This window comes from Crocodylus siamensis, chromosome 5 (assembly GCF_052110815.1).
Source record: "Crocodylus siamensis isolate JL-2025a chromosome 5, ASM5211081v1, whole genome shotgun sequence".
Taxonomy (NCBI): domain Eukaryota; kingdom Metazoa; phylum Chordata; order Crocodylia; family Crocodylidae; genus Crocodylus; species Crocodylus siamensis.
In genome coordinates this window covers 200,451,974-200,464,908 of record NC_143399.1, presented here as the reverse complement: position 1 = coordinate 200,464,908, position 12,935 = coordinate 200,451,974, and the positions used below count along the sequence as shown (strand labels likewise).

General features: G+C 44.7%; 1 protein-coding gene across 4 annotated transcripts in view; it reads right to left on the bottom strand.

Moving 5' to 3' along the window:
• The window catches only part of ADCYAP1R1 (ADCYAP receptor type I), a 201,710-nt gene that overhangs the window by 154,964 nt on the left and 33,811 nt on the right, over positions 1-12,935 (bottom strand). For all 4 annotated transcript variants that reach the window (XM_090047840.1, XM_090047841.1, XM_090047842.1 and 1 more), the window contains exon 2: positions 1,572-1,735. In XM_090047840.1, the coding sequence (XP_089903966.1) occupies positions 1,572-1,622 (51 nt within the window). In that variant the 5' untranslated portion in view covers positions 1,623-1,735. The remainder of the gene's footprint in view (positions 1-1,571; positions 1,736-12,935) is intronic.

Genomic DNA, 12,935 nt, shown 5'->3' with positions numbered 1-12,935 from the left:
CACATTTAAGTACTTAAGTCCACTTAGACACCCCGACACATCCAAATGAGCGCACATGTGTGCTTCCCCGGGGCAGTGGCATATATTTATGGGGCTGCTAGTTGTCCCTGGGGATGCATGTGAACTTGCACACAGCAAGTTGCCCCAGGTAAGGGAAGGGAGGTTGGAGCCGGCACCTGAGCTGCCCCCAGCAGCCTTACCTGGGGTCCTCAGGACCTCCTGGGGCTCCAGCAGTAACAGTGGCAATCCAGGCAGGCAGAGCCCATGCTCCATGCTTGGGCTGGCCAGGCTCTGGTTTCAGCCAGTGCATGCTGCCACCACATGCGCTGACCCATTTTTCTACTGCGGTATTTTTTAATACCAGGATCTCCCAGTGTCAAAGTTTGCCACTGCACCCTAGCAGCCTGGCAAATGTGTGCATGTGGCGTGTGCCCTCTGTGGCACCATAGACAGGCCTGCGGTGCCACAAACCGCACGTGCATGCTCATTTGGATGTGCCCCTAGCAGCTAGAAAAGAATCTGGCTCTTTGTCTGTGAAAGTAATATTTCTATCTAATCAAGCAAGCTAACTGACAACCAAGACAACAGCACAGCAAGTTAAAAGGGAAAAAAAAAATCAAGGACCAAACATTTACATTTGCAGGCTAAACAAAATCATTCAGCTATGGAATGAGGCATGCTATGGTTTTCATTCCAGTTATGGAAAACTTAGCAAATAAATGCTACATTTTGGCCATGCTATTAACTAAGAGGCAATCTGAGAATGTCAAGGAGGAAAGAATGCACATTGCGTGTTAAGATGCTCTTTTATACAAATACTGAGCTGAACACCATACAATGGAAACAGATTCATCAACGCAACATAGAGAAGGTAAAAGCTCTGTAAAAGTCTGCATAAAAGTACACGGATAGAGTCACTGCTGTTTCAAGTAGCTCCTGTTTAAAAATGTCTGCTAGCTTATTTCAAAGATCCTTTTTAAGTGTTTGGTTTATTTGGGTGTATCAGCATGCAATTGTATAACCATTCTCTACTCCAATTACCAGAAGCGATTAATAAAACCACTTCTCATTCCCATGGTTTACCTCTATGTAATGCTTTCTGAGAAGAGTTGAAAAATCACCTCTCATGCTATCCATTGAAGAGCTGAGCTGACATGATGAATTTTGGTACATCGCACAATCCTCAAAAGTGTCTCATGGCTTTGAGTTGTTTGGTTTGAGATACTTCAAAGCCAGTTTTCAGAGAGCAGATGTTAAGCACTTTCTAGAAAACTAGTCCCCTGGTTAAAGGTGGCTCAGATTATGCGTCTGAAAATTCACATCCCTTGCAAATCTTGGCTGCTATTTTAACCCTGCCAGTGCCCCTTTAATGTAGTGCTTGCTTAGTTTACATTAATGTAAATGGTGGCAAATGCTTTCTTGCCATCTGCCTGAGAAGATGAATATTGTTCAACAGCAGCCATAAAGGGAACCTGATTTACAAGCACTGGGAACAAGGCACCGAAACCGATCTCAAGCTCAGTGTGAGAACATGCAGTTAAGATGCACATGCCATTATTGGGATTCCTTACCAGAGGAAGCAGTGTAAGGACAAAGAAGCAGGTCTTCCAGTGGATGGCCATCTTCTCTCACTAGCTCTATAGCCAAACTGTAGCAATTTAGTGTTGGTGTTTCGGCTGAAGCGCGCAATTCCTGAAGATCCTGCTACCGATATCTTCAAGTCTCACTCAGCTCTCTGCAATGAAACAGCGCAAGAATTATAAATGTAGAAGAGGAGAGAGGAATGGGCACAGAGAGAAGCAGCAACACACTTAATTTGCAAACTTTGCCAGCTGTGAACTACTATCTTGTTTCTCATCTGCAGAGCCATGGGTCATGAGCCTTGACTTGCCCATAAAAAATGGTGTCATCAATAATTTGTATCAAAGGCTCAGTTAAAACCAACAGTCGTGGATAAATCCTAAAATGGATCCAATGAAGAAGGAACGCAGGTTGCAACTGGTAAAGGGACTCATATTTTCACCTCTGAGGAACATTTTCACTTTCAGTATCCACCCAAAGCCATAAGCTTCCCTGTGTTGTTCCATAACCCACAGAAAAATGAGCTGGTGCTCTCAGAAGACAAGTGTCCAGATTGCAAACACCACTGGTAGGACCGAGTCTCCATCACTGGAAGTTTTTAAGAGCAGGTTACACAAACACGTGGATAAAATGCTATTGAAGGGGACAAACCTGCCTTGAGCCGGGGATTAGATTAGATGACCTCCTCCTGATTCTGTTTTTCTATGAGTCTAATATCCCAGCAAACGTCTGAGCACCCAACAACGCAGAGGCCAAGAACTGAATGGGCACAAATATTGCTTTCTTAGCTGCATCTTAGGATGAGGCTGAGTCACATCAGTGGGGAGGTCATGATCCCCTTTCGTTTTCAGCATTTGGGCTGAACTAGACTCTTAATTAGCAAGGTCTCCAATAGAGGTCCTCCACATAGGAGTAGGGTGCTCCCCACCGCTCTGGCCCAGCATTTGCAAATGTGTACCCCTCCTGGGATATCGTAGTTGCCAAACCAAATATAACCAACTCAAAGAATCACAGTATAAAATCACAAACACTCAAAATATAACCAAGTTCCTCTGAGAAAACCAAGTTCTCCTCTGAGAAAAATTTAAAGACTCCTCCCTTACTCGGTCAACCACCAAATGAACTCGATTCTCCCTCTGCCTCCAGCCCCTAGGCCCAATGCCTACCGCAGGTATAGTGCGGTGGCCTGTGGTTCCCCTTTCTGCTTCGCTGTGAAGCTTGTACACCCTATCAAGCCTGTTTACAGGAACTGAGCAGCAGACTTTCAATCATCTGGATATGAATACATGATGCTACCGCAACATAACAAACAGGACTGTCTGGGGGATAGGTTTCTCATCAGCATTAAAGGCAACTACAAAAGAACTAATGCAGGAAAAAAAAATAAAATGAATAAAAACTGGCACAGGGTCAAACGTAACAGCAGCAGAAGCAAAATGCATTTAGAGCAGAGTGCAAGAAAATTAGAAAATGAATAATGGCACAGTATCTCTCTCAGAAAAAAAGATGCATGTCTGAAAAAAACCTGCAGGGAGGAGTATAAGGGAAGTCTAATAAAAGGAGGAGGCCTGGGAAGGAAAACAGATTTCAGGCAACCAGATAAATACATAAATGACATAGATGAATGTGAAAAAACTTTCCACTCAAGGAACATTCAATATTCCCTCCTGTTTCAAACTTGACTGTAGCTTTCTGGCAGGACATCAGCATTCGGGAAGCAGAAAGCCTTTCATTTAAAAAATAAATAAATAAATAAAAACACACTTTCTCCTATATTAGTCATCTCAGTCCCAGCCCCAACCGAATGGAGGAGGACAGTGATTCACAAAATAATCTTCAAATTCACCCTCGCTCTCTTCTGTCTTCCTTCCTGCAACTTATTCACTCACTTTCTGCTTGGGCACTGAATCTAATTACTTCCTAACTGTATTTCTGATGTTTTATCAAACAACGAGAGAGTGATAAGATCCCAGCTGAGGACAAAAAAAGTGTCCAGTCTGACATTCAGCAATAAGACGGTAAAAAATAATGACTCCATTAACTGGAGCCTGTGTATAGTCGGGGCCAGGCAGGGGCAACAGTTGAGTCTAGACTGAAAACCGTTAGTGGCGTTCCTGTGAGAAAAAAAAAAAAAAAAAAACTTTGCTACAGTAAAAATATGGGAAGTCACTCCAAAAAGTGAGGGGTGCTGGAAGGGAAATGTGGGAGAAGACTGTAGAGCTGCTGCTGACAGTATAATACCATCCTGCATAGGATGTAGCACCTGTGGTAACTCTTGTGTTAGAAGCAGTATAGCATCGTATGAATGGATACATAGGAAAATAGTAGGTCAGAGCACCACTGTTTCATTTTAATAATGTTATGTCTATAGGATAAACCAGCGCTGTTGGAACCTCAACAGTGGGTCCATCCACACGAGATGCTTTACTCAAGATTAAAGCAAATTACTGCACAGTGGGCATTGCTGTTTACACATGCAGATGCCAACTGGGCAGTAATTTGCTCTAATTCTGAGTAAATTTGCTACTTTTAAATACAAGTAGCAAATTTACTCAGGAGTAATTACAGCATGTGTAGATGACCAACCGGAGCAAATGTGCTCTTGGTCAGCCAGGCAGCAGGAGGCGGGAGATTGCTCCCTGCCCTGGGAAGCTGCCTGCTGCTGAGGTAGGCTCTGCCACCGAAGGCCTGGTGGGAACAACGTCCCTCTGCCCTGGCAGCAGGGAGCTCCCAGCCCTAGCTTCATAATTATGACCTTGGAGCAGGGGCTGGGAGATTTTTTTAATTGGTTATGATAAGCATCTCTGAGGTCACAGAGCCAGAGCTGGGAGATAAGACTCTGCAGGCCCGGCTCTGCAATTGCGGAGCTGAGGCTGGGGACAAGAATCTCCCAGCCCCGGCTCCGTGGTGGCAGGTTACTCTGGAATAAACCCACCCCAGAATATTTGCATGTGTAGACGTGCCCAATGAGACCCCATAACAGCTGCAGACCAGACAGCCGGTGATTTCCCTACAAACTTATGTTGGAGGAAGCATCTCTGGAGATTGAAGTTGCCTGCGTTTCCCACTCCTCTTCCCTCCTTGGTCTCTCTGTAGAGAAAGTCAATAGGGCTGCTGGTTTCTTGTGTGACGGAGTCATGGAAACCTGCTTTTTTGCAAGGACCCAATAGTGATTAGGCAATAATGACTTTGAGCCTCTCGTGTTTGAAGTCTGAATCTAACAAGTAGATCAATGTATGGGGATTCTTGTACCTGCTGATTTCAGTGATGCTTCACAAGAGTACCAAAGTCTGGTTGTGGCCACTATCAGGATGAAGACCCTAGCTGAACAGTAATCTCACAAGAAGGGCAGCCTACCCCACAATTCCCTCTCCCTACTGCATGGTACCAACGAACTACTACCGTGTCTTGTGTAGACACAGCCAGTATTGATAAAGCATTTCCAATGAAATAATGGGAAACCGATACAAAGGAGTTTAGGACAAGAATAGACTTCTGGGTAATCAAAACCAGTCTCCTACTGCTGCAGGAAATCACATCCAATTCTGCCCTAACATATCAGTACAATAGAAGGAGCATATCTGGAATATAGTAATGCAGAAAAATAAAGCTGAGGTGGAAAACTGTGATTCCTAAATAAAGTATAACGAATCTGACCTGATCTGTTACGACTTAAGTGCTTAGAGGTAATCTGTAGTACGATCATTGCAGACTGAATTTCCAGTATTTCTCTTCTCTAGTGCACATGCTATCTAGAGAACTTTGTATTATTTCTCTACCAACGCACCCTATATTTTGCAATCAAAGATGTGGTGTTCATAATTCTCAAAATCAGAGTGTCAAGAATGGTCAAGATAAGCAAAGAAATTTAAATCAGGTCATCCAGCTTTTCCGCCTCTAGACTTCCTCTCAAGCCCAGAGAACAGAACACAGTGGGAACTTGGACTATCCGTAGATAGTACAGTACTTTTGGTTTATCTAAGGAGCACAAAATATATGGAGACTAGCTCCCTAGCTACCCATTTGAAGGAAAACTAAAAATCGGTCAAGGAGACCTTAGGTGATACCTTAGGGTATTTAGGACGGTCTATGGAGCCACTGGAAATAGGCAGTCTTTCCTGATGGTCAGTTCTTTAGGTTGCATGGAAGTCTCCAAAGGGGGATTGATGAATGCTAAGTAACCTATACTGGGCACTACAAAATATACAATAGAGTCCAATCCCATAAAAGCAGCGGGGAAGGACAACACCATGGTCTTCTCCATCGCTGTCACCTTCACTGACACCACTTGCAGTGTTTTTAAATGATGCAACTCCTCCTAGTCTGACTGAAGTCAACAGAGCTCAGTATATTCACACCAGCTGGAGATCTGGCCTTCCCATTTTTTGATGTGGTTACATAACTGTGTTTATTCACATATTTCTCCTCCTACACCTAAATGAAAAGGGCTCTGGAATCTAATTTTCCAGTTGCAAAAGCTATTGTTAGCAACAGAAGCACTGGGTTTGAAGGGCTGTATTTTCATCATTATCTCCATTCCTTTCTTCAGACTGCCTAATAACTACTGTGCATGTGTTACTCAGCTGCTTGCAATTATGCTTCCTGGAGGTCTTTTCTTGAGTGGATTCAAATGGGAACCCCTCAAGGGCGCATCTACAGATGCGATTAATGCACACAAATAAACTCTGAGCATATTGATCCAGAGTTTTTTCTTCCCACGTGCACATTCAAATGGTGCACCAGGTTCAAAAAACTCTAGAGCATATTGCTCTGGAGTTTATTCGTGCATAGCATTTAGAGCCTGGCTAGAGCAGTATATGGTGGCTGGGGATGTAGGGGCTCAGCCTGCCAGCCCAGGGCTTCTCCGACTAGGCTCCACGTGCTGAGGACAGGCTACCTAGTGCATGAGGGTGCTTCAGTGTGGGAGCTGCCTGCTGGCTAGTCCTGTATTGAAACACCCTGTGCCCCAGCCAACATCTACACATGTGCTGCTGTGCACAAAAAAACCTCCGTAGCAGGGCAGTACTTGTATTTTAGTACTACCCTGTATTTTACAAGTCCTACCTTGCTGCGGAGCTTATTAGTTTTGTGCACCCTAATAGAGGTGTGCATGTAGTTGATCATTAACTGTGCAGCAGACGTCTCATATAGATGCACCCAAGGTGTAGACGTATTGTTCCTAACAACACAGATTTCACAGCACTTTTGTACAGTGCATCAGCCATTGTGTTTCCTAGTCTCCCAGCTGTATCGGATTTTCCTGATGTTCCAAAAAAATCCTCGAGACTGTTCTTTTAAAGCATCAGATTCTGAACTGAACATTGCTCTCCTAACTTCAAGGGACCCATATAGATTTGTAGGTTGGGGTTCAATTTTTGATCATCTGCAAATTTTGCTGCCTAACTATACAACAATCCTTCCAGATCTTCAATAGGATTAAAATGATATTGGCTTGTCAGGGTCCTTTGAACAGTTGCTGTTCACCTGCTGCCATGCTGCCCTTTGATTATACCTCCCTGCTACTTTGTTTTCCTCCCAAGAGTTTCCTAACATGCAGAGCGCTTCACCTCTCATCTCATGACTTGTTCTCTTGAGTAAGGAATCCTCTCTCAAGAAGTTTTTTTTTTCCCTCAAAATTTTTTTTGAAAGTCCAAATCTCACAAGTTTGGAAGAAAAATATGGACAATTGTGGCCATTTAGTCCAACACTACCTAGTTGGCCTGAAATTTTATCCTCCTTTAGGAAAACAAAATCAGCCCTGACCAAACCAGGATATGAGTGACACCAGTAGAAGAGCAGTAAAATACTGACGTGGAAGGTATGCTCTGTGACAGCTGAGTTAACACAGTTCAGGTATATCTATTGCATCAGGCTGTCTGCAAAATCAGGCAGATATTGATATATCTGTTATAAGCAGGTCTGTTTTTCAAACTGGAGATTTATGAAAGCTGAGACTGGAAAAAATTCAAAGGCCTATACCAGGCACACTTTGGGAAACACCAGTTGAGTCTGACTTCCTGCATAACACAGGACACAGGATTCACCTGGGAATTCTTGCTGCAAAGAGGATTATACTTCCTTACTATGCCACCCACCCGTTCTCTTTTATGTCCAGATGTTAATCATCTCCCTCAAAGCGCTCCAATAGACTGAGATGGTACGACTTTCTTAACTAAAGCTCATGAATAGGCAATTGAGAGGAAATATTTATAAACTACATTTAAGGAGCATTATTGGGCCGAGTAAAAATAGTAGGAGCTCTTCCCTTTGATCCTCACAGATGGGTTAATTACCCTCTTGCAGCATCTGTAAAGTACAAAGCCTTTTAAAAAAAACCCCAAAAACTAAAATGCCTGATGAGATCACAAGGTAATGTCCTCAATTCACAGCGTTAACAGAATATGGTAACCAATACTCTAAAGGATTATTTTCTAACCACTGGGTTGCATTTGATTACAGGCATATCAAAGCTTTTCAACCGCTGCTTAACTGAATTTCCTGCTCTCGTCTGGTTTTCCCTCCTTTCTTCCTTAAGACCTAAAAGTGCCAATTTTGTATCCCTATAAGGGGAAGCGATCCAAGAATCTAGTGGTCTCATGACACTTCTCTGAAATAAAATGAAAGCCTCAAAATTAAAATGGCAGAGGCAGCTGGGAGAAAAGTAGATCAATTTCCCAGGCACGCTCTGCTGAAATCATGATCCTTTTTTTAAGGGGAAAAAAAAAAAAAAAGACTTCTAACCAACTCAGTAGACAAAAGAACACAACTGCCTATAGGGCAAACTGGACACAAAGCTCTCCACAGATAGGACTATCCTTCTCCATTTCCTGCAGCAGCTCAGAGAAATGGAAAGGTATCTGGAAATGCAAAAACCTTACTCTTTCAAGCTAACAGGGGGAAATCACATGCTACACTCAGACCATATTAGATTTGCGGACCGCTAAGTGGTGTTAAAGTTGGGGTGTGTGGTGAGCAGCTGCCCGTTAAAGGCTAATATGGTTTCTTGCCTACACAACTTTGACTTGCCCCTACAGGGCTGGCAAGCTGGACATGGCTAAGAGTGAGGACACCTGGGCTCTACTTTGGCTCTGGGTGGAGGAAAAGAGGGGGCTGGGAGCAGTGCATTCTGGGATGCTGGAGGACTATAAATTGCTCACTTTATCTCTGTAGAGCAGACTGAAGTTAGCCTACCACCAGCTAGGTAGCCCAGCCTGTAGCCTTCAAATGGAGTGGTTATGGGATGCTCAGAGGGCACTTAGCATGTGTTAGATCTTTTATGTGTGGACACGCACGTTTTAAGCAACCATAGTATGGCCTAAGCATAAATGCACAACTCCACCCTAAGAGGTTCCTTATTCCACAGCTGAGATCCCCAGTGGATCATGCTTAGGGACCTAATGAATTCAAGGAGGCTGCTCACGATTTCAAGATGCAAGCATAGCACCGGGTACCATTTTCACCACGGAGCATAGCGAGGCCCCCAACACACCTCTGATTGGCCCATTAATAATGTCTCAAGTGCAAACACTCTAGAGAATTTGAGTCTGTCTCTCTACTTAAGTGATGTACTCCTACTGGTATGATATACTGATGACAACTAATGAAGACCTACCAGGAAGTTACCCGTGAGCCATTGCGAGTATTAGCAAGTGTTATTCTCAGGCAGCTGAAAGAACAGTTAAAACAGTGCAAAGGAAACACACACTACAATGCACTAACCACAATGAATGGGCCAATATTGTTTTGAAGGGAAATTACATGCAAAACCAGGTAGTAGTACCTTTCTTGAAGGCTGGGAACCATCCTGATCAAACAGCTGGATTACTGCCCATTTAAGAAGAGAACGATATGCTTCCCTATTTGTGTATGTGCAAACTGTTGCCAGAGAGCAGAGTCTAATGCTGGCTGCTAAGCAGTATGGAGGACCCCTCTAGTTCTGTTCCTCTCGGTATCCTTAGGATTTGGAGTGGCTAAGGATTTCTTAAGAATGCAATTCAACCTGATAACCCTTCGGTGCACACCCCTGGTGCCCGAATATCAAGATCCTGAGCTGCAAGTGGACTGTGAGCAATGACCAAGAAGCTATCACAGTTTGCAAGGAAAATCTCTGCTTCCCTTTGTGACACCATCAAAAGGTGCCACTCCACTTGCAACAGGACACACATGCTGTGCATAACTAGTTCCTAATGTTAAGCGAGATGCGGGAAAAGGCTTGAGGAAAAGAGCGAGTGAAAATATGAAGTGGAAGTATGGATTTGAAGGATGAATAAACTTGTTCTATGATACAGCACCTAGCAGAGCAGGGTCCTGGTTCATAGATTTCATAGACATCAGGGCTGGAAGGGACCTCGGGAGATCATCGAGTCCAGCCCCCTGCCCCCGGGGCAGGAAGTCAGCTGGGGTCATGTTATCTCAGCAAGATAAGCATCCAATTTGGTCTTGAAGGTGTTCAGTGTAGGTGCTTGAACCACCTCCGCTGGCAGGCTGTTCCAGACCTTGGGGGCTCGGACAGTAAAGAAATTCTTCCTTATGTCCAGCCTGAAACGGTCTTGCAGGAGTTTGTGACCGTTCAACCTCGTCATCCCTTGGGGCGCTCTGGTGAACAGACGTTCCCCCAGATCCTGGTGGTCACCCCTGATAAACTTATAGGTGGCCATCGGATCACCCCTGAGCCTGCGCTTTTCCAGGCTAAGGAGTCCCATGGCTCTCAGCCTGTCGTGGTAAGGTCTGTTTTCCTGACCTCTGATCATGCGTGTGGCTCTCCTCTGGACTCTCTCAAGCTTCTCCACTTCCTTTTTGAATTGTGGAGCCCAAAACTGACGCAGTACTCCAGCTGTGGCCTCACCAAGGCCGAGTACAAGGGGAGAATGGCATCCCAGGATTTGCTTGAGAAGCATCTGCCTTGTGCTCTAAGGGCTTCACTATCACCAACCTGCTGGGGCTGAAGGCCAAACTGCAGCCCTCCCCCCACCCCAGCCACTGGGTCTGGGCTTCCTTTGAAGGCAGCTCTGCCTGCTGCCTGGCTGCTTACTGCCACCTCGTGCTGAGCCCCCACTGCCTTGCACTAGGCCAGCTTCTCAGATGAGTGAACATGCACTGCCTCATGATAGCCCAAGGAGTCCCTTGCCACAGCTTCTGGGGTATGCGTGCCCCCTATGTATGCAGCCCCCTACATCCCACCCACACACAGTGCCGGAGACTTGGGTGGGGGGTGTCAAAGGGGGGCACCAAAATACAAGTTTGCTCGAGGCACTATTTTCCCTAAAGCCAGCTCTACCTGCTGCTAGAGTCAGAGCCCTGCTAAAAGGTACAGGTGGAGGAGGATGAATAGTTTCAGGTACAGACCTCTTCCCAGTAGGGTAAGCCTCTTAGGGCATTGTAACACATTACACTTAGCACGTTATATTTGGTTCCTAGTAAGCATTACAATGACTTAGAAAGTTTTCTGAGCCTGTCTAAATATAGATATCTGTAGATCTAAATCTAGATCCCAGTACCACACTGGAGTCTTGAACCAGTTCCCATGTAGGCCCTAGTTCCCATGTAGTCAGATGATTTTCAGGTCTCAGCCCTGGGACCTCACGGGAACCAGAGTGGATTGTGGGTCCCAGCTGCAGCAGCAGTCCCATGTTAAGGAAACGCATGTTACCTAACTTGATCAGGAGATAATCTACCATAGTAGAGCACTTAGCACATGTTATCTGGCTGCAACATTTGGACGCTAGAGTTCTGTATGGTTAACACGTGCTAAGTATAACATGTAACAACCCCCTTCATTTGAGCTTTTCATCAAGGTCACTGCCCAATTTAACAGAGGAGCAAACTGAGGCACTGGGAAGCCCAGAAGTGCTATCAACAAATCCAACTGAGGAAAAAATTGAAGATCAAGCCCTAAGTAGATTACCAAACATTCAGGGACAGAGTTGCAAACAGACCCCCACTTCTCCCAAATTCTGTATCTAGGACACCGGACCGTGTTGTCTCCTCAACAAATCTCAGTTTCCTCCTGAAGAGCAACCCATAAATAGAATCAAGGTAACAAAGTAAACAAGAGAAGGGAATTATCTGCTGTCTCACAAGGTGGTAAATCAATGAGCAATTGCCAGGAGCTAAAGAAGAACACATGTGACCTTGATTTGAAGGAAACATCCTGATATAATTTTGGTCCCTGCAAGAAAGATGGCAGGAATTGCAGCAAAATTGCAGAGGGGTTCAGAACTGGATGACCAAGTAATATTTTCCATCCCTCTATTTATGATTTCTTGTTATTCTTGTCTCATCCAAATGATGCTCCTTTTCTAAATCGACTTGCCTCTACTTCAGTGCCCACTCAGCAATCTTGAAAAATGTCCCCCGTTAATCTCTTCTGCAAATTTCAGCTGCCGTCAATGAGCTTTCACGGGCCAAAGTTCAACAGATTTTGCTGCAACATTGCTTTCCTGTGGCCCAGCTTGGGAGTGAAACGTTCTCCTCTACCTAAGAAATCACAAACTATGGAAAACTGTGCCAGACATCCCAGGACATGTCTGGTGCCACAACCTGGTTGCTTCTGTCTTTAGGGAGAACCTGTCTTACAAGAGAAGGCTAAAAGGTTTTGGCTTGTTCAGCCTAGCAAAATAAGGACTGAGAGGTTGTATGATGTCCATGAATTCTTTAGGGCAGTGAATGCTGGGGAGGAAATAAAACTACTGAAGATCAATGCTGGTCTTGACAGGACCACAAGTTGGCCATGAATAAAATTAGGCATGGAATGAGAAGGTAGCTTCTTCCTATCAGAGGAACGGCATTCTAGTCAGCATTGAAAAATGAGGAGTGGAGATAAGCAATATATCTGACTTTATGACAGAGCTCTAATAAGATCATGAAGGACTGCATAGGGTGAGGCTCTCTGTAGTAGCAGGAAGTGGACTGAATGAGTCAACTGGCCCCCTCTGGTCATGTAACATGTGTCCCTTCATTCCTGAGATGTAAACTGCTGTTACATTTCACAGATTCATAGAGGTTTAGGGCTGGATGGGACCTCGTGAGATCATTGGGTCCGCCCTGCCCCCCTGTTCAGGGCAGGAAAGACTGCTGGGGTCAAATAACCCCAGAAAGGCTGATAGACCACCATGGGGGAAGAGAGAAGTAAAGAGTCAACACACAAAAGAAATGAAAAGATTTTTCCATGTCCGCAAAATGTGATTCCCAAACCTCAAACACATTGAAGGGGAGGAAAGACAATCCCATATATGGGCTGTAAGCATACCGGGGCATAAATCAGGGGTTTTTTTGTCTTTCTTTGCATGACACTTAGTGCAAGAAACTCCTGATATACAGTTGAGGTTCCCAGGCACTGCTGTGATGTAGATGAT